Genomic DNA, 23,390 nt, shown 5'->3' on the forward strand with positions numbered 1-23,390 from the left:
AAAATTCCGATTTCGGGAGATTTAAAGATCCATATTTTGGGAACCGTAAGTCATATAGAGATCATATTGGTGTTGATTAATCCCTTAGAGAATGGTAAATATTTTGGTACCAAATAGTAACCGGTGACCAAATGGGGCGGATCCAGGACGGACTTCTGGAGGGGCGGTGGGTTGTAATACTGCTACTTAGAGCTACTTTTAAGAGCTCCAAACTCTGGGATGGGTTTTATTTATATATAAAATAAAAGTTTCCTCTTCTGGGGGGGGGGGGCGATCGCCCCCCTGGATCCGCCACTGGTGACCACTGGCCAACCTTTCCCAGATATTGTCCAAAAAAGTTAGGATTTCAGGAGATTTGAGGAGCCATATCTTGGAGACCGTAAGTTATAGAGAGATATTTTCCGAACTGTTCGATTTCAGGCCCTCCATTTTGAGCGTATGTCTTCATAAAACAACATATCGTAGAACGTTTTAACAGAAATCTTAAACAAAACATGTGGAAAAATTTAGTACTCAAGGAAATTATGAATGCGTATATATATTAAAAGAATTGGTTAATGAGTATAATAATAAAGTGCATAGAACAATTGGTATAAAGCCTGTAGAAGTTAAAAAGAAGAATTAATTCTTTTTTAAGTTCGTTCTGGCAATGCTCTTCGAGCATTCTCAACTGATTTTATTCTTAAAAAATGTTCAAAACTCCAATTTTTCTATTAGATTTAAATGTGCATATCTAGACTTAACAACGGATATGCATTCAAAAAAGCATTTTTAGAATTTATCTCACCCTCCTTTTACGAATCCCGCTTGATTGGTTTCTGTAATAACACAAGGAGTCAACGTTAGCACTACTGGAAGAGATCCTTTTTAATCGGTTTGAGAAGAAAGAAACTTAAAAAAAAAAGCAGTTACAGAGCAGGTCCACTTGACACTTTAATTTCTTATAGAAACACGGTAGTTGGTGCTATAAATTAAGCTTCTTTCGTTTTAATAAAATCCCAAGCGTGCGTGACCTTTTAAGTACTTCTCATTCTCGCTTTTTCATCTTATCTTTTAAAGTCCTTCATGGGGTGTAAAAACTTGTTTAATTTCTTTCTAAGTTTAGTGGCACACAGCCAGAAATTGCTCGCTGCCAAATAACTTTCAAAAGTCGTACTCACGATCATTGATTGTAGGGGGAAAAAAAGTTTCACAGAGAGATGAACACACCTCATTAACGAAGCAGATACCTCGCAATCCTTTAATTGCCTCATTATCCACATAATCACAATGTGACCGGTTTAATTGATTTATTTTTCTACACTTTTAAGGAACAAGAAAACTCTGGTTTCAAAGAATAAAAATAATTTTCGTACTTCATAACTTATGTAAGTACAGTGCCAACGCCCTAAATGGTGCTGGTCTACCGATTCCCGTAATATCACCACGTTGAACAGCGCTGCATCTGGTCAGTATACAGGGTGCGTTCACAAAGTTTCAAGACTGGTCTCAAAATAACAAATGCATTACACATTTTTGTACAACGAACTAAAAGTCTTCAAAATATGACCCTTGGGCATCAACACACCACTGCAAGCGGGTTTTCCATTGTTCATAGGTTCCCTGAAAGTGTTCGCGCACTAGGCTGTGAAGGAACATCGTCGAAGCTGCCTGGACCTCTGGAATCGTGCCGAATCACTTCCCTTTCAGATCTTTCTTGATTCTGGGGAACAAAACAGTCGCTAGGAGCTTGGTCGTGGCTGTAGGCTGGATGCGGCAGTGTTGCCACTTTGAACTGCGCCAAAGCCTCACTTTTCTTATCTTCAAATCTTCTGTCACTAACTTGAGCGTAGTAGTCGGACCCAATTCCAGTTCATCGGCAATTAATCTAACACTAAGACGATGATCAATGTTTAACAGTTCACGCACTTTCACAAGATTTTCCTCAGTTAAGCTTGTTGCAGATCTTCCAGGGCGGTCATCGTCTTCAACGTCCTCGTGGTCCTCTTTGAACCTCTTGTGCCACATGCAAAGCATTGCACGTGACATGACATCTTCTTTTCAGGCTTCCTGAATCATACGAAAAATCTCTGTAGCTGTTTTATTCAGTTTCGCACAGAACTTGACAGCATAACGCTGCTCCAAATGACGATGCATTTCCCACCCACTCAGGTATCGACGGGGGTCACTAACACGCACTCACGCCACTAGCGATCTACTCACTCTCGCGTCTCGGAGGAAACTGACGCTTGTGCGGCGCTTAGCTGACACTCCCCTCTACTGTACCTTGTCGCTAGAACGGGTCTGCGCGTGCACCCCCTACTCAGATAACACTCAGTCTTCAAACTTTGTGAACGCACCCTGTAGATTGAGTCTATTCGTGTTATGTATTAGTCTGGCCATTTTCAAACGGTGTAACGGTGAAATATTAAGATATTGAAACTAGGCATTAACCTTTTAAAAAAGTTAACTTTTTATAGGTGTACCGTATGATTTCAGATTACACAGTGTGCCAAAATATGAAAAAAAAAAAAAAAAAAAAAAAAAAACGCTGCATTAACCTTTGATATGACATGGCAAACCAGTAGTGCCATCCTCGTAACATAAATTCAAGTTTTCCTCAGGGGAAAGAACTTTTTGGGATACTTTGTCTAGTGTGTTAGTGCTGTTCGGTAAGTTTTGGTAGAAAGAAGAACATAAACATGTCCAAGTCAGGAACGAATTTTAAAATTAGACAAATTTTCAGGTCACTTGCGTCAGCTGAGAAGCTTCCTTCCATGCTCTACGGACTTCCGCCAACCTTTTCGTCTTCACGCAAGATTTTTTTGTTTTGATATCGTCCATTAATTGTAGTCTTTTTCGTCCTCTCCCTCTCTTTCCTGCTACCATACCCTCTAAAACGTCCCTAATGACACAGTTTCTTCTCTTAGTGTCAGGTATTACATGTGTTTTGAACTAGTTTTTACCGCCTCACAAGGACAGGGACAATTTATAGAAATATTTTCTTGTAACGTCGAAACTGACTTCATTCACCATCTTTCATCATCACACTCCATCCATTCTATAATTATACAATGTAGCATATTAACCTACAACAGGCCCGTAGTCAAGGGGGGGCTAGGGCGGGCTCAGCCCCCCCTAAATTTTTTGCAGCCCCCTACTAAAGTCATAGTTCGAATTAACGGGGGATGCCGGGGAAATTCCCCTTCGGTAAAAATGTATGTCCGGCTCGTATCACAGAAGTAACATAACATCCATTTCTGGGATAAATTTTCGCCTTCTACATTTACAGCAACAATACATAAACATAACCCTCTCGTTCGAAAGTTTAATTCGAACCCTGACTGAAATGTTGGAAGAAATAGTATTTCCAAATGTACTTTAGAGTGCTAAATTAAAATTTACTTTTATTATCCTCATTTAAAGTATTGGCCTATTTATGCGCTACGCTTCTTTGAATTATTATAATATTTTTTTGAGCGTGAGACTGGCTTATTTATCTTTTTTTTAATGCTTCGTGTGCAAACGACCCTCGCTGCAGGAGAAAAATAATTTATGGTTATTCTATCGGCAAACATGCATTTGTGTTCAGAAACAACATAGTTTTACCTTAATCTGCGGGCGAAGAATTTACTCATAGCTACTCATAGCTATCTAAAGACGGCTATGGTTTACTTCTTCCTGTCCTTCTTGGAATTTGCAAACTGAAAACATACTTTTGCTGTGAGTCATTGGCTTTCGGTCAATATGCGAGAGATTGAAAAGACAGCATCCCTCAACAGGGGGATGCAACTGCTTCGTTCTAATCATCACATAGGTGTATGGGTTTGTTTTGTGTATATTGCACATGGAGAGAGAGGGGGGAATTTTGACTACGTTTTATGTCACGTGATAACGGAGTAAGAAAAGTTTCCTTTTCTGAATTGTGTTTACTTTTGTTGTGTTGTTGAACATGGTTGTAATTTAAAGTTGATCTATACAGGTTTCTGAAGATGCACCGAAGTTGACTTGAAGAATGAGAATTGTAGTGTATCAGCAACTTGACTATTTGTTAAATAACTTGGAATAGATAAATAATACTTTTAATATATCTTTAAACTAAAGATAAGTTCGATTCACTTAATCTTTCTCGGGGATGAATTATTAGATACTTTATTAAAATAATTTAATAATTGTTACCAATCTTTGATGCCAGAATCAAATGTTCATGCAGATAATTAGACGTAAACCTAATCATCCAAAGTTACTATTTTGTAAAAGAATACCTTGCAATTTTCTGGTATGTAAACAAAAAATGTAGCAAACTAAACGGAGGTAGTAGTTGCACTTATAGGAAAAACAGAATTTTCAATTAAAAATTGAACCTTATTGGATGATAATATGTATAATGCTTTATAAATTTGAAATTTGACCTTTGACTTAAAACAGGGTGCGTTGGGGAGTTTAGCGTCCCTCTTCAGCAGGGAGGCTATGTAGACACGGGACCTATAGCTTAAAGTAACATCCAAATCACTATCGGTTTGAATCCAAGAACTCCCAATACGGTTTGAACCCGAAACCGGACGCGCCAAAGGCGAGCGCTGTACCCATGAGGCTACGGGGTAGCCCACAAACGTAACAATTTGCTATTGTAGTTTCATTTTGAAGAAGAGATATCTTCAATAGAAATAAGTAAATAGCTGTTTAAATCATTAGTTCTTAACTTAAACTTTTTTAGTACCTACGAAAGCAACTAATGTCGAATTCTTATTTGTACAATGTAAAGAAGAATTTCATGTATACTTTGATATGAATTGTACTATACAAAGAAAATTTAATGAATTGTTACTTCTCTTGTCAATTTCGTTTCGAGAAAGAAGGTAACTGCGCTAGAACAGGGAACTTTTTTGGAGTTATTTCTTATTTGAATGCTCGAGTACCAAAATATAACATATTATTTTTACTTAAACATGACTTTAGTAGCAATCGTCCTAAATGATTGTTGATAGTATGTTCCAAAGAGTCTAGAGCAGTGGTTTTTAAACTGGAGTCCGCGGACCCCGGGGTCCGCGTGACCTGGCTACGGGGTCCGCGACGTCTAAAAATTGAAACGTGTTGTGATAAAATGGAACTCACAGCTGTTATGCAAAATGTATTTTTTCAGTTACTAAAAAGACAGCAATTAGAAATTATACCTACGTTTGTAAATTTGAATATTTTCTTTTCTAAATTTCTGCCCTGAAGCCTGTCAACCGTTATGTAGGACTACTTCAGGTGAGAGAAATTCCTTCTTTGTTAGGGAATTTTCTAAAAAGGAGTTGTACATTAACTGTACCGTGCCGATCTTGTTTTGTTGAGTTACAACAATGACATCATCAGAAACCTCGATCTGGATACAATTGTTCTAAGATTGGCAACATCCAAAACAAGGAGACTTATACTGTGATTGTGTTGTTAGTGATTGTTCAAATGTTCAACTTGTTTCTACTATAGTGTGCCAACATGAGGAGTGTATATATGCGTGTTGTGTTTGTGTTTCTTAATCTTATAAAATTTATAAATTTGTAGATAGCAAAAACCCATAAACATATCACTATTTCTTTCGAACATCACCATAAAAAACTGATCAAAAAATGTTTAGAAGTACAAGTGTAAAATAAAGCCCGTAATATTTGAAGAAATGTAAAGTTTCGTATCTAAGGACATGTTAATAATAATACAGATAAGATGTTAATTTCATTTTTCCAATATGCATATATTTGTTTAGGCCACATATATTTCAAAATATTGATTTAAGATTTCGAGACCTCTGTAGAATCTCTTTTAAGATAGTATTAAATCTCATTACTTTCTAGATGTTTTCGAGTTTCACAAATATTTTTTCAGTCCATCAAAAATTTAAAAACGTATTTCCTGTACTAATTCTTTGGAAATTTTAATGATTGGTTCGTTCGGCCAACTATTTTTTTAAAATATTTTTTTATTTCCTTGAAGATGAGAAAACGGAAGAAATATATTGTTGCCATAACAAATAATTAAAAAGGAAACACATAGTATTCTAGTTTTCAGGTAAAATTGTACTAACGCTATAGAGGAAAATTTTAATAGTAATTCCTTCAGGCTGTAGTTTTAGTTTTAAGAGCATAAGAAATTATTCATCATCACACACAGAGACAGACATTATATATATATATATATATATATATATATATATATATATATATATATATATATATATATATATATATATATATATATATATATATATATATATATATATATATATATATCTGTGTGTGTGCCCACCCTAATTTACATTTAGCCCCCCCTAAATTTCGAGGCTGGCTACGGGCCTGACCTACAAATGAATTACTGTTGATATTTCACAGGGTTATAAGTGGCTTCGAGTTAGATCTGCACCTTAAGATACAAAAGCTCGTTCAAAGTTTTGAAAGGAAGTCGAAAGTAAAAGAACATTCGTGCCGGAGACTTCCTTCTGTCAATAATATCGGAGTAAATCGAGCAGTTTGAATACAGTTTTCGATAACTATACAAAATTATCTTACACCACGAAGAATTGATTCTAATTTAGTCAACTTGTCGCGAAAAATTATTAGAAAAATATAAACTTATGTTAGACAGGAAAGTCCTCTTTTTTCGGCTGTACGAGGAAGTAAGCAACTCGCAAACAGCGTAGAAAGCAATATATTTTCGTACTTACGGGTTCTTCACTACAGCGAAATTAAACTACCGCTAATTTTAGAGTTTTTCTGTAATATCTTCAAATCAAATTAAAATACTGGAAAAGCAGAAACGTAGTGAACTAGACAATACAATTTTGCACGTGATACCGTTATCACAAGTGATCTATCTGCTTTCGATTTGCAACTGTAAATAGATTTAACATTTTTTGCGGTTTCTGATAAATAGCGGCATACCAAAAGCAGATAGATCAGTTGTGATAACGGTATCACATCCAAAATCGTATTGTCTAGTTCACTATGTCTCTCCTTTTCCAATATTTTTTTTATTTGTTTTGAAGATATTACAGAAAAACTCTAAAATTAGCGGTAGTTTAATTCCGCTGTAGTGAAGTCCCTTAACACAGAAAATAGTGTGAATTTCTTGAATTTCTCTTCTATTATAAGAGGTGATGTGGAGTTCGAAAACAAATTCATTGTGTCACGAACTTTTAGTTGGCAAAAACAACATTTGAACTTGAGGCACGTGGCAATGTCAACAGGGAAAGACTTATGAATGGAGGTTAATTCGCTTTACCATTACGCAATTTACTCCAATGTTTACATAGCCTTGTCCGTGACATTTAAACTGTACACACACGAGTGGGTGAGAACTGACATACGTTTTCCATCACCAAAATATATGGGCAAAGTACACGTCCATTCCCTTCTGCTAAAACAACAACGGGATAATGCCAAAAATAACACGCTTTATACCGTTGCAATTAATGCGTGTTTAAAAAGAAATGATTCATGAGGTCAGTTACGTTATTACTAGTAATACGAGGTAACTTCCACGGAAGAAATGACCGGCCAAATAATTTTTAGTTGAGTGATGTGTGGTAAGCACATCGTCTCCCTTTATATTTTTTTTAATGTTTGTAGTCAAACTTAGAAAAAAATTGCATCACAATGTTTTAATTCAAATAGCTCCGGCCGGAGTGGCCTTCAAACTTAAAAGTTATAGAACCAAACACGACAGCTAACCACTTGGATTCTGAGAACATCTAGCAAGCAAACGTTCTCATGAGGGTAGAAGTTTTCTCCTTTGACTGCATTCATTAGGCTATATCAAAACAAATGCTCATACAAATTTTGACAACTCAACCACATTTGGTGTATAAATAAATATGATCTTCCAAAGTGCAAAAATAGGGTGTCTATCTATTTTTTCATTACAAGTGTGAACATACTGTATGATTCCTCAGCTAATATTCACACAATGAACACAATATCCACAGAGTACGTTTGGAACGTAATGTGGTTATGTTTCGATTCTGCTTTTGCTTACTACTAAGAAACTGCTGCGAAGTTATAAGCGAATAAAATCAGAAACTAAACAAAATTTCCCTGTGTTTTGAGAGTACTCAAACTAGATTTTCACCAAACAAAAGACCATTTAATTGCATTTCAAGTGAGATACAAGTCTTATTTATAAACTAACTAGGGGTTGAATTATGTGCATCTTAGTAAAAGTCTACGATTTTGGCAGAAGGGAGAAAAATCTTATAAGGTTTTGTTTGATTTAGTTTAACTCCCACGGTTATGCCTGGTAGGCTAAAAGGAGACAAAAAAATCTTATAAGGGTTAAATACTTCTATACATTTTTGTATCACACCAACTGCGATTCGAATTCCCAAAATTTGCATGAGCACTTATTTTGACGTGCTGAATATAATTAAAGAACATTTTGTTTTATCTGCCCTCATCAGAACGTTTGCTAGTTGGACAACATTCTTATATGTTTGGAAACTTTATTTTAATAAATAATTGATATTAACTTAGTAACTATGTGACTTAAGAAGATCGAATATTCATCACTGTAGAAACAAACCCGCCATTGGAATCCTCCACGTTAAATAAAGAAAGACTCATAAGGCCGTATGCAGAGTCGTTCTGACCTGTGATTAGTGCCATACTAAAGAGTTCGAATTAACATGTTTCCTGCAGTAGTCAGGCCTTTAGTATGACGCTAATCATACGTCTAAATGACTCTGTATAAGGCCCAAAAAGTTTTAGTGGCGGCAAAGCTTTGTTTAGTTAGGCATTCCACCTCTAGGGCGATAGTAAATCAAGATGGCTGGATCTGCAAACGAAGACAGGAGAGCACTTTTTGTGCTCAACTTGTATGTAAAACAGTTTACATTAGAGTTTCAGGACGAAATGTGCGTTAGATCCACCAAACGATTCCTTCGATTTGGAACTAGTACAAACAATTTAAGAAAGTGAGTGTATCCGCAATAGGAAATCAATAGGGTGGCCAGGAGTTGATGAGGAACAGTTGATCGTGTGCAAGGGACTTTCGCGAAAAGCCCACAAAAATCAACGGTTCGTGCAAGAAGAGAATTGAACTTCAAGCAGACAACAGTGTGGATGATCCTGCGAAAACATATCCATACCAATTGAAACTTTGCAGGCGCTTAAACCTACTGACAAGGGTAAGAGACCTGAGAACTACGTTGCAATGCACAATCTTATTCAAAGAAATGGCTTCATTGAGTCAGTTGTATTTAGTGATGAGGCTGCCTTACACTTTTCGGATAAAGTAAACAAACAAAATGTGATCTCAGCTTTGGAAAATCCCTATGGTTATGAAGAACATATCCGTGATTCCGCCATGGTGAACGAATTTTGCGCAGAGACCTGTAAAAAAGTGTATGACCCTATATATTTCGACGAGGACACGGTAAACAGATTCCTACCTTCACATGTTGTAAACATGGGTTTTCCCGCTGTTGGAAGACGACGGAAAATTTTATTTTCTACGTCAGCTGTACCCGTAGCAACACCTACTCAGAATCTTCAAACTTTAACTGGAAATAACCTCATGCATAGTTTGGAAGGAAGGGCACTTACGTCCACCACGAAAACATTTTTTTTAAATTTTGGGTTATTTTCTAGAAATTAAATGTATTGAATGACAGAAAATAAAATTTATATTATTTTTTGACTCAAAACCTGAGTTATAACATGATACTAAAGAAACATCCATAAAAATTCTTAAATCCTAATAAAAGTGGGAAATTTTTAAAAACCCCTTGGTATATGTAGTGTTAATACTGTTCGTGGACTTCTCGTCACGCAGAAGGATTTTTCGTGAAATTAAGAAAAAGAAAATCAAGACATAAATTCTGTTCATAAATTTACAAAATCAGGCGAGAAAAGCTTTCCGAGAATCGAGACGAGACGAAAGAAAAAACTTATTTCTCGTCTCGTCGTGGTCAACACATTATTTGTGCTACTAGTCTGCCTTTTCTCGTTTTGCTTTCTCCGGTTTCTGCACTTTTGTGTGAGTCACGAAGATTTACTTGTTAAACAATTATTCCTCAAGTTACAACAGTGACAAATATACACGTATTCTTGCGTCTGTTTAGCATTGACTTTTATGAGAGAAGAATTTTCGGTGGTTATTCCTCTGTGATTCAATTTCAGGTATTGCTCTTTTTTTAAAAAAATGAAATCTTGCCACTATACAAAATTGGCTCACAGGAATTGCTAAGCGCGCGTTTCAATCCCTATGGAACAATGGAACACTGCTCACTTCGCTCAATAATTTTAATTACGAAACATACACATCAAGTACATTACACACGTAATATATTTAATATACTCACCTGTTCGATACCCTTCGTTCGAAAGGTATGTCGCAAAAGTCTGGGTTTCATGAGTGGCCTGCCACTGGGGACTGGAGCAATTATCATTGTTAGTGTAGACGCCGTGGTTGTGGACATACATCCCTGTAAGCAGAGAACTGCGCGATGGACAACACATTGGAGTTGTGACGTAAGCATGGCGAAATACTGCCCCTTCACTCTGCAACAGTTTCCTAGTCCTTGGCATATAGTTCATAGAACCTAAAAATCAGAAATCGAAATGAACACTTATAGTTGTAGCATTTTGAGGGAGGGAGGCACTATAAGAATGCTATTTTTTCATGAAACTTGACCCTTTAATTGACAAGCATTGATAGCATTACATTTAAAATATTTAGTTTGCTTTTATGGTTGAACCATGTCTTCCTGATCATAATTTTGTAATTTTTAAACTATTTTTGTACTTTGGTTACAAAATACAGGGTGTTTATTTCAAACCAACACTGCCATAAAATAGGTCTTACATGTAGCTACTGAGCAGCATTGCTCTATTACAGTCAAATATCGTTAGAATACTCTCAGTAATTAGCAGCAGTTTCGTTGAAATATTTTCCTACAGAGCAAGAAACCACAAATAAAAAAAAAAATAAAAAACAACTTTCACGGAACGCAGGAGATAAAGCTTCTACAATATTAAATTTGACTGTTCCCTGTTCACGAAGATTAGAAGTATCTAAAGAAGCGACCCGCAAATCATGTATATGAATATTGTATGAAAGCAATAATGCCAATTAAATGATTCGTGCGGATAACGCAGTAGAATGCGATGTTGCTTGAGAGCAACAGTGACAAATAAGGGGTTAACTTCGGCGACCAATGACATTTTGCTTTTGGAGGGTAACAAAATTTGATAGGTTCACTTCAGTTCCTCCGTATTTCCCTAAGCAACCTTATTTATGACAATCGTATTTACTGTATTTAGAACGATGTTATCTGAGGTTCTTAAAAACCAAACGAAACGCAGTGTTTTATTGGACATTTTTTTAGATACTAATAAGAAAATAACTTCCCTATTTTAAATGAGTGAATAAAATTAAAATATAAATATGAAAACATAGGTTTTAAGTTTTAAGTTATATACAGTTAGCTTACTTCGGAAAATTTTAATAAATATAAATATTATCGCACTGTATGTGGTGTTTTTTTAAAGAAATTATTTTTAAAAACTAACAAATATTTAATATATATATAAATCCTGTTCAGTTTTTATGGTAATAATTTTGGAGATGATAGTTAAGTATGAAACAGTTTGTATATTGGACAAAAGAAGGAAAACGGTAAAGTTAAATACTGTAATAGTAACTTTTGTAGCCTATATTTTGAAAACCTCCCTGCAATTCATGGACGAACCACCACTGCTTAATATATGTTTATTTCGATTCTTTCTAAACTTTCCATCGTGCATACGTTTCAAAGAAAAACAAAAGATGAAAAAAAAAGTAATTTATTCGGTTGAAGTGCCTCGTATTTTCCAAGTCAGGAGGGAAACTGAAAATAGTTCACAAGTTTTGTGTGTTCGTGACAGAATTGCGTGAGAATGACAGTGCACAGCTAGATAAAATACGGGCGGAGAGAAAGCAAAAAGGGGGATGGTGCTAAACTTTTATTATATAGATGGACGAGTCTTTTTATCTTACGTTAGACTCTATTTTTAATGTTAATCTTTGCAAAGAATAGAAAAGATTTTCAACCTTGCTTCTGGTTTCCTTTGCTTAATCCATTGAAAGCAACAAACAGAATTGTTATCTTATCTGTACATTTCAGTTTTCATTAACTGTCTTTTTTAAAAAATAAATAGAATAGAAGAAAATACGTTTCAGCAGTGGAGTAGAGCAATAAGGTCAGAAGACTTGATAAATTTCTACGAAACTTGTGTATCCAAGAAATGAAAAAAATAATTGTTTTATCACTCTGTCTCTTGACTCAAACAAAGATTCTGGAACGTTACACTGTATCAATCATAGACTGTCAAAGGGATTAGAATTGATTTAATACCCGTAAAGAGATTTGTTTTCATTTTCAACGTAAATGGTACACACATGATTATAACGTTCAGTTACTTATAATAGAACTTAATATGTAATTGAATACAGCTAATTGCACAATTTGATGAACTTTTTTTTTTTCGTTATTTCAATGCCCACACTCAGTGGCGTATTTAAGAGGGGTCTTCCAGGCTTAATCCCCCCGAAATTTTGTTTACTATATTAAAGTGAATGAAATATCTTGCAGAATTTTCACATTTCGAGGAACAAAGTTAGCAAAGACCCGCCGAAACAAAATCGTAAATACCCCACTGCCCACATTTAATCTAAATACACAATCTTATTTTACAAATATCATTAACAGATAATTAAAAATAGGTGCCATTAACAGATAGGCAGATAAATGCCGTCACCTAAAACCTGGAAGACCCAGAGGTAGTCAGATCCATGACCCACCAGACCCGTGACTCATGACCTAGAGTGAATTGGAGACGACGAAACCGTCACATATGGGTCGTACTAAGTTAACCCGCCACTTTTAGTCCTAGGCTTCCATAGGATTACTGAATTGTAAAGTAAAGTAGATTTGCCTTGATTGACAATCCCCATTGTTGTCCTTATCTTTACAGACAAGTGAATGACGAACAATATTTCCGAACTCTATATTATGAAGCTATAAACCTAAGAAATGTAACGGAGGTCACGTGTCCCGATACACAAAATAGGATATTCTGCACCTTATTAAAATTAAACATTAAATTGAAAGTATATTCTTTTGATGTTACAGTTTACTAAACATATAGAAATATAAACTTATGTACCATTTAATCTCCGCAAGCAATTTATGTGGATAGCACAGACCTCCAAAGTCATGTCTCGATATTTCTGTGTAACGGAGGTCATACCATCAAGCGATGTCATTACTCACCGCACGAAACCTGTTCAGAACTGGCAATACTTTCTAGTGAAGGAAGATGGCGCGTGTGATTAGTGACTGCAGCTGAATCGAGCAGATAAACAATCAAATACGCAGATAAGTGCAAAATATATTAAAAATTTCAGGCACGACTTTTGAAAACGTAACAACGGTCGCCTGCTTCAAAGAATAAGTTGATTCCTGTATGTAAAATAAACTACTATTTTTTAAATCACAGTCACAATGCTAACATTACTGAAGAGGTCAGCACGATTAAGCTCACGTGCGAACGATAGCTGAAGCTATAGCTCGAAAATGAAACGGCGGTCACTGTAACAGCGGTCACGAATTGGCTATTTTTTTGCGTGACCGACGATACAAAAAATGACCGCTGTTACATACGTGACCGCCGATACTTCATGTTTCAATTAGAAGATTCTTTCTAATGATCAAGCTACATAAAACTACAGAATTAAGGATTGCAAAGAGTAATGAAAAGTCTCTTAGAAATATTTGAGATACGAGATGGATTAGAGGCTTGTGTTTATCTCTCAGCATGTTTTAGAAGCTTATTGATTGCTTTACTTTCTTTTAAATACACATACAGTGAAAGTCATAAGTATTCGTACACCGCTGCAAGCTATGAATAAATGCCTGTAGCTCCGACTTTGTTGAAGATAGAGCATTGGAACAAATGGTACTGCATTCTCCATTAAGTTCTTTATTATTTACAAAACTAACTTTCCGTGAGTGCGAAAACATAGACAAATAATGGCAAAAGAAACGAAAATGAACATGGTTTTGATTTGTCAAAAGTATTCGTACACTGAAATTAAAGACAAAAACGTCCAGCTGTTCGAGCTGTTTTTGACATAAAACGCCCTCTGGAGGTTTGCAAAGCTAAATACAGCTACAGGCAAGCGAAATATCATTCAAGTTCAAAGAGTTATTCAAGACGGAAGACGTAATGGGTCAAAAAGGGACGGAGACAACAGATGCAGAAAGTAAAATAGTTATAAGGGTTCATAACGATCTACCATTGACTGCAAATTCGTACGGGAGATATAAGATGTTATTGGACGACCGCATTCAACCGTGCAATCAATCATAGATAGCTTCTGCGAAACAAACACAGTCAAACATGCCGCGAAGTGGACGTCCACAGAAGATCTTTGGACGATGTGAGCGCATCCTGCTGGGTGAAATTAAGAAGAACCCAAGAATCAGTGCTCCACAGATGCTGGCAGAAGCAGCCAAATCAGGTATGTTAGTTTCGGAAAGTACTGTGCGTCGTGCGTGAAACAAACAAGGTTATAATGGGCACGTTGCTTGAAAGAAATTTTTTGCTTCCAAGACGAATAGGAAGAAGCGGCTCCGGTTTGCGAAAGCTTACGTAAACAAAGATGTAGCTTTCTGGTAAAAAGTGATATTCTCAGATGATAGTAAATTTAATGTGTTTGGTTCCGGCGGTAGAAAAATAATGTGGCGGAAGGCAAATACAGAGATGAACCCGAAATATCTGCAGCAAACCGTCAAGCATTGAGGTGGAGAAGTGCTAGTTTGGAGGCGCATGCGTGCTTCGGGAATGCGAAAGTTGACAATTATCGACGGTATTATATACCAGCATACGTATACTGATATCTTGAAGAAAAATCTACGTCCTAATGCTGATCAAATGGGCCTGCACGACCACTTTATATTTCAACAGGATAATGATTCCAAATATAAGGCACACAATACAAGGCTCTGGTTACTATACAATGTGCCAAAGCAACTGACCACTCCTCAACAATGGTCTGACTTCAATCCGATTGATTATTGTGGTACTGACTCGAAAAGAAACTCCGCAATCGCAGCATTACGAGTAAACGTTCTTTGCAAACTGCACTTGAAGAGGAATGAGTTTCTATAACAGTCGAAGATTCCCGACATTTGGCCCACTCGATGCTGAAGCTCCTTCTAGCTGTAATTAGGGCCAAAGGGTACTCATCCAAGTATTGAATCGTGTACAATCATTTTCTTTCTTAACTCTGCACTTGAAAAGTACGTGTACGAATACTTTTGACACATCAAAACCATGTCTACTTTTGTTTCTTTTGCTATTATTTATCTATGTTTCCACATTCACGGAACGTTTCTTTTGTAAATACTAAAGAACTTAATGCAGAGTATGAAGATTTTCCGTAATTTTCCTAAACAAAGAATCAAAACGCTGCGTTCAGTTTGATATTTTATTTCATTTTGTCCTACAGTGTATGGTAGGAAAAAGGGTCTGCTTCTAGTTTGCTGGAATTATTCTGCAAAACACTGATTACGCTACGAGATTTTGTAGATCTTTTCAGACGATGATCAGTATTTTTAAACGAATACGTTTTATAAGTTAAAATTTGAAACCACTGCTTTACAGGTATTTGTTTCTTTTTACTTCCTATATAGCGATGGATGTTCAGACTCCAACATCTTCAAAATCAGAACCCACCCTACGGAGGGAGGTATTTACACCATCGAAATGAAAATCTTCTTTCACAGAAGAAAGTCAGGCAAAGAAGGAAGCTTAGTGGTTAGGCACTTGAAGAAAAATAAGGAAGGATCGAGAGAGGCAACGTAGAAGACGTGCAAAAATGACAGAAGATGAAGTTGAAAGGAAAGAGAGTACGACAGAAGAAGACTAGTCATTGGACAATGGGTAATTGTGAAGCTTGATGGAATATTGTACCCTGCACTAAATTGGACACTGTAACGTGATACATGTAAATGCAATGCAGTATTCAGGACCCGGACAGTTCAGTTGGCCTAAGAAAAAGGATACACCTCCTTATCGCTTAAGTGATGTGAAGGCTATAATAGATCCCCCAGTGAAAGTCATGACACCAAAGAAGCGAATATTTCATTATACATTTCCTAAATGTGTTCTGCTTTGTAATTCTTCTAAGTTAGACTAAAGGACGGTAAAAAGATGAAGTTGCCATGTTAGCTGCGAAAGTGTTCAGAACAAAGTTTTTTGTATTCTGTTTAAACTTATTTTATTTCATTTAAGAAACAAGTAGCCTTTCATTTTAATCTCTTAATGCATCACTAACTTTGGAGAACAATATTTTGAAGACAAACTAATTTGTAGTACTTCACCATTGTAACTAATGAGAAAAATATATGCAGAAAATATTTAACATATACAGTTCAACATTTTATTAGGTAGTAAAATACTTCTTGTGAACAGACCTACTCACCTGATAAAGTTACGATAATCATGGATATGTAGCAATGCCACTGTCGAAGTAACAGCGGTCACAGGTAAGTAACAGGATGTCACAGGCATTGTAACAGCGGTCACGTTGTAACGGGAGGTCACACAAGAAATATAATTAATATAAATTGGGCTTTTACATTTCTAATAATGTTCTACTGTTTTAGTTAATTGGTTTGCAAAGCTTTACTGTAAAAAAATGCAATCGGTCCACTAGCAACGATATTAAATGCAATAAGTAATTTAATTCACTATTAAATCTCTCTTTTTTCTAAAAACCAATGGATTTTTACATTTTATTGACAATCTACATCAAATTTTTATATAAATTTGAACTAAATGCTCAAAAGAAATCACAAAAATATTGACAAAAATGGATCATAATTATTATCCATTTTTTGATTGGAAATTAATTCGATCATGAAAGTGTGACCTCCGTTACAATTTTCAAAACAAGCACACAAAGACGTGCGTATACCCAGCGACGTACGAGGTATTTCATGGAATCATATAGTGTATTCGTTTCTTTGAATCATAAGCTAATTTAAGACAAAATTTCAGTCTTGTACAATAACTTTAATTTTTCACGATTTCCAGTAATGAAAGTGGCGGGTTAACTTAGTACGACCCATATATGGAGAGTATGTTTGAGAGTGCTCCTATACATAATTCTCTTTTCTCTTTCCACTAAGAGCTCCTTCGTGGCTAAGCGGTTAGCGTACGCGCCTTTAGCGTGGGAGACCCGGGTTCGATTCCCGGCGGGAGCTCGTATGGTTCGGATTCCATGTTAATCAGTAGGTTCCGTCTCAAATAGCCTCGTGGCTGAAAGGGACGTTAAAGTGAAAATCAACCCAACTCAAACATTTTCCACTAAATCTATAATTTACTTTTTAGTTTGTGTGTGTGTGTGAAAGAATTGCACTGAAACATAATCACAAGGGTTATCAGAGTACATACGCAGGAGAATCACACTAAAATTAAGATATAGGCCTATGTTTCTTTTATCAGGGATTGCCAAAATTTAATCGAGTGATCCTGCAAAACTTACCGTATAGAATACAAAAGATGCCGCTGAGTTTAAGCAGTGTTTTGTTATTCTGTATGCAAAAACCAGTGTCTTGATTAAGAAGCTGAGTTGAGTTGATTTTGAGTTTAACGTCCCTTTCAACTGCGAGGCTATATGAGACGGGACCTACTGATTAATGTGGAATCCGAACCACATGAGCTCCCACCGGCGGCGCCGAGAATCGAACCCGGGTCTCCTATATGATTAAGAAGTGCCACACCGGGAATCAAGCAGATGAATATTCGAGTTCGAGTATTGAACATCATAAATCAACCACAAAATTCTGAAGAAATGCTGCAAAGCTGATGCTTCGGGTGCTTCCGCGTCACTGAATCTGAGACGCGAGATCCGGTTGATACGGACAAAAATCGTGACCCATGACTCGTTCCATCACTGCAGTGATGGGCCACTTAAAAGGTTTCATGTTCATATTTTGATCTACTTTGACCGCACTGATCTACTTGATCCCTTTCCCGCCAACTTACATGGATGTTCCACTCTCTTTTCGGTTCCTAGAACATGAGTGTGCACGCTAATCCATTAATTTTCTACTTCTGTCATCACATGGGTGATGTTAGTTGACGATCAGCCAATAAAATTAGATTGCTGGGAGTTTCCAATCCTTAGTTGCCAAACAAGTACAGATCATCAGAGAGTGAATGATGTGGTTTATCAGATTCTAAGCGTTTACAATTCCCTCTCCAGCAGCAATAGCAACAACAGCTCCGAATGCTAGACGAAATATTTGTAACGAAGTTCCGTATCACACAGTCTAGGAAACCATAGGAAAAGATGGGGCTATTCCTATGATTTACAGTACCAGAACATTTTGCTTCTGTCTAAATTTGATAAATAATTTTTACACAATAAACTAACAGTCAGTCCTATAACAGCCAGTCAATCACAGCTACAGGCAATGGTAAAATTTCAAATGTTTAGCTATGAAGATTTCTTGTGCAGTGAAATATGACTTTTGGACTTATGTTTTTATTCATTATTACAACAAAAAGTTATCATAGAAATGCTACATACCGCCACTGACTGCAGTAAATATAGTATAGTACTATAACGTTTAATATAATAATTCTAGCAACAAATTAATGTTTTACAGATATTTCGAAAATCCAAGAGTGGACAATTGCTTCTCCCTCTTGTCCCCCTGCTGGCGGAATCATTACTATCCCAACATTCACCTATTGCAACTGAGGCAAATCTTTGAGGGAAAAAAAAGTAAGGATGGAGGCAACCGGATTCGTATTCGGGACCTCCTATTTGCAAAGAAATAAGCATTTATTAACAACTTACGACTGCATGTAAACCTCACTCGAACTTTGAGATAGGAATATTAATTTGTAAGGCTACTTACTTCTACAGTTTTAACAGTTTTGTACGGTTGGAAAGAATTGTGGTTAAGTTAGGTGTGTTTTACTATACGTAGCCAAAATACGCATGTAAGTTTTTTTTTTTTTTTTTTTTTTTTTTTTTTTACTGTATATGAGACAATGGAAGCCCTAGTTCACAAGAGAATGCAATAAAATAACGTACATTATACTTTATCTCACCTAACTCGACATCTTGGTCATCAGTGAGGATCAAAATAATATTAGGTTTCCTCTCCTTGGGGTATGGGAGCAGCCGTCGAGCTGACTCCCTCCAATGGTTGCGCCTCTTCTCCTGCCTCAGTGGCGCCCTCTGTTGCTCGAAGGGTGAGGTGGTCTCCTGTTCGCCCTCCACGTCGTGTGACCTTCTCCCAAGGCCGTGGTGGTAGCTAGTCCTCAAAATCCGGCGAGAGTTGACGATCAGCAACAGACACGAGACGTAGAAAATGATGAGGACGATGATCCTTGCCCTGCCCATAGCTTACCGAAAAAAAAAATACAAGGCCGTTCGTTTGTTTTCAGGGAGCCTCAGCAGTCGATCAATGGCATGCTGGGATGCTGGCAGTTCTTTCACCTCACCAATCTGGAAGCAACAATAAAAACACATATTATTAGTACAAGCACGCATGCACATGGGTGATTTATTTATCTCTAGCGCCTACAATTATAATCAAAGTTCATTTTAAGCGGATGACGTATTTCTACAGAGTTAGAATCTTAAAAGATAAAGTCTCCTACCAACATTGGCAAAGATAGGACTGGCGTTGTTAAGGAGCTCGTTTAGAACACAAGAATGCTTGTTTGTCTTTGACGTGTACAGTCATTGACAAAAGTAAATATTATAGTTTTGGGATAAGGTTAATTCAGTGGGCTACATTTTATCATATCGTTCAATTTTTAATAAGAAAGCACGAAGTCTTACGTATGCTCATGCAACCGAGGATTTTTTTTTTTAAATCAGATAATTTTAGCAGGTGCACCCAACCAAGGTGAGAAATCCCGGGGGAATTTACTCCACTTAATGATTTTGGAAGAAAAATCCCTGCTACTAAAAACTTACTGGGAGTGAATAGAGTGACACTACTGTTAGACGTTTTCAAATTAATTACAGTAATTCATATATAAAAACACACATTTCACATATTAAGCAATAGGCGAACTAGTGGTTAACTGTATCCCTAATCTTATACAGGGTGTTAATGAACTATACCGACAAACTGTAAGAGGTGATTCCTTACATCAAAGTAAGAGAAAAAGTTCATATGGACTTATGGCGAAAAGTGCATGGTTTCAGAGCTAGGGCTGTTCAAAATCGGCAAAAAGCTAAATTTCAACAGGCCCTATTTCGAATTCCAGAAACTGTGGGTGGTGGTTCTTATCAGTGTAAAGGAAGTCACTCATACACAATCCAAAAGTGATATTTCATCAATTTTCAATGGGTGTACAGTGTATTCCCTACAGGGTGTAATTCTCAGATATGCTCTCAATAGAATTTTCAGATATACCCTGATTTCAAGGAGGGTCCAAACTAGGCAGGAGGTAAGCCTTTACACCAATTTACATCCAATGTTTCGGAGGGAAGTCGGTAATGTTAGGAACCGGCAGCTCCATATTTTTTTGTGTTCAGAATAACGTGTGATGCGATGTATTTCGTCATAGTATATTTCACGTTTTCTTTACTTATAAGCGTGAAAGAAACCATCGCAGCATGCGTTTTCGCAATACCAGAGACAATGCTGCTGACGATCCTTAACACTTCCGACATTGCCCCAAATTGTTCCCTGGTCACCCTTATCAATGCTTATCGTTTGCCTACTTTGGACCAATCAAAAAGTCAGAGCAAATCTCATGGCATGTCTGGAAATTTCACCCTTCATGGGATACCCTATACATCCATTGAACATTTTTGGATTGCGTATGCGTGACTTTCTTTACGCTGATAAAGACCACCATCCACAGTTTCTCGAATTCGAAACAGGGTCTCTTTGAAATGTGGCTTTTTCGCGATTTTGGGCAGCCCTAGCTCTAAAACTATGCACTTTTCCCCACACGTTCTTATGAACTTTTTCTTTTATTTTGTTGTAAGGAATCACCTCTTACAGTTTGTCGGTATAGTTCATTAACACCCTGTATAGTTTAATAATTATGGATATTATAATATGAGAACTCTCTATGTAAGGGAGCCGATTGCTCTGTAACTTTAGGGGGGGGCATTCAGATGTATATTTGGTTGTAGACAAGGGTCTAAGAAGGCATATATCAGGATTTTAAGACAAACTGAATTCAAATTACGCCAAATATTGTATATTCATAAGAAATAAATATAGCAATACATATAATAATAAAAAAATACATATTCGTAAAATATATAGGGGTCCACATGAAGCATTGGGGGGCTCAGGCCCCCAGGATCGACGCCCTTGTTTCTATGGCGAAACACTCCGGTGCTCCCACACCCCTCAACTTCAATTGATATAATTTCGTACCCTGGACCCAACACTTGTCGTTATCTTTCGATCAACGTTTTCTTCCAAAAACATTTAACGTTCTCTACGGATGTGATTCTTTGTCATGCAGTAAAAACAGCAAGAAATCACTAATTCGTTTAGTACAGAGATATTTTATTTATTCCATTTTCCAGGAAGCAATATATAGGAAAGTTGATTATACACCATAAAGCCAAATAATCATTTGCCCGAATAATATTTATAATGAATTTTTGAAGAAACTTATTGCTTGAAAGATAACGAGAGATGCAGGGAAGATAGTTGAGTAGATACCTGCCAAATCTCTTATCTAATCGTTTTTAACGATATTTCTCGGTTGAATGAGCACAGACAAGCCCCCCCTTTCTTTTTGGGATCTATTTAAGACTGAAATATGTGATAAAATGTAATCCACTGAATTTACTTTAACATATATATATATATATCTTTGTATGTAATCTGGGACATTCTCGTACATACTTGGATTAAGTTTTCAATGTGAACCCGATCTGCCTTGACTTACACAACATAATCATTGCCTCTGACGAGAAAGTTCTCAGATTCGACTACCAAGGTGGACCTCTTCTCCATTAGTTACAACGGAAAAATCATTGCTCTTTTAACATAGAAGTTCTGGGGTTCAATTCCCGATATGGATTCTCCCTCCTTTCGCTTAGATAGCATAATCATGCATAAATTCTGCACGCATAGTAAAAGTTCAAATATTAATTTTCTTTTTTCAGCAAACCAGACTACGAAGAAAATACCGCATTTTACTACAGTAATTCCTTTAACAACTGACCGTCTAAGCTCATATTAACACATGGGCTGAAAAGTCCCGGGCCTAACACATAGATGGCGCTAGTTGTATTGCAGTCACCTTGTTTTCAGTGAATACTAACCTTCACAAGACAGCTGTGAGAATTTCATGATATTCTATTCATTCGTCTGTGAGTTATTGTGCTAAGAGTGACCCTACTTGTGTTAGTTTCAAAACAATGGATCAAAAACAATTTCGTGTTTTAATTTTACACTGCTTCTTGATGGGAAAAAATACCGTTCAAGCGAAGCAATGGCTTGAAAAGTGTTATGGGGACTCCGCTCCATCAGAAACAACAATAAAACGTTGGTTTGCTGACTTCAAACGTGGTCGTAGAGACACCGATGATGCAGAACGCAGTGGACGTCCAAATGAGGCAGTAACATCAGAAAACATAAAAAAAATCCACAAACTTGTTTTGAATGATCGAAAAGTGAAGGTGCGTGAGTTAGCTGACATCGTAAAGATATCAAAAGAACGTGTTGGCTTTATATTGCATGAGCATTTGACTATGAGAAAGCTCTGTTCAAAGTGGGTGCCGCGTTTGCTCACTGTTGACCAAAAACAAGAACGTGTTGATGCTTCTGAGCAGTGTTTGGCCATGTTTAAACGTAACAAACCGGAATTTTTGCGTCGATATGTGACAATCGATGAAACATGGATCCATCACTTCACTCCGGAATCAAAACGATCGGCATCTGAGTGGACAGCAACTGGTGAACCTCGTCCAAAGCGCCCGAAAGCACAACAATCGGCTGGCAAGGTTATGGCCTCGGTATTTTGGGATGTGCGTGGTGTAATATTCATCGACTATCTTGAGAAAGGACATACCATTAACAGTGACTATTATATAGCGTTATTGGAGCGTTTGAAGGCCGAAATTGCAAAGAAACGACCGCATATGGCAAAGAAAAAACTTTTGTATCATCAAGACAACGCACCATGTCACAAGTCAATCAAAACAATGGCAAAACTACATGAATTGAACTTCGAATTGCTCCCACATCCACCGTATTCGCCAGATTTGGCTCCCAGCGACTACTGGCTGTTCGCAGACCTGAAAAAAATGCTCACCGGTAAGAAATTTCGCACGAATGAAGAGGTTATCGCTGCAACTGAGGCCTATTTTGAGGCAAAAGATAA

At 36.8% G+C, this 23,390-nt stretch overlaps 1 protein-coding gene across 5 annotated transcripts in view; it reads right to left on the reverse strand.

Moving 5' to 3' along the window:
* The window catches only part of LOC145693538 (extracellular sulfatase SULF-1 homolog), a 130,234-nt gene extending 110,689 nt beyond the window's left edge, over positions 1-19,545 (reverse strand). For all 5 annotated transcript variants that reach the window (XM_081769620.1, XM_081769619.1, XM_081769618.1 and 2 more), the window contains exons 1-2: positions 19,125-19,545; positions 10,313-10,552 (exon numbers count right to left, since the gene is read on the reverse strand). In XM_081769620.1, coding sequence (XP_081625746.1) covers positions 10,313-10,552; positions 19,125-19,419 — 535 coding nt within the window. In that variant the 5' untranslated portion in view covers positions 19,420-19,545. The remainder of the gene's footprint in view (positions 1-10,312; positions 10,553-19,124) is intronic.
* Between the last annotated feature and the right edge of the window lie 3,845 nt (positions 19,546-23,390).

Source organism: Thermobia domestica, chromosome 8, assembly GCF_964235325.1.
Source record: "Thermobia domestica chromosome 8, izTheDome1.hap1.1, whole genome shotgun sequence".
Taxonomy (NCBI): domain Eukaryota; kingdom Metazoa; phylum Arthropoda; class Insecta; order Zygentoma; family Lepismatidae; genus Thermobia; species Thermobia domestica.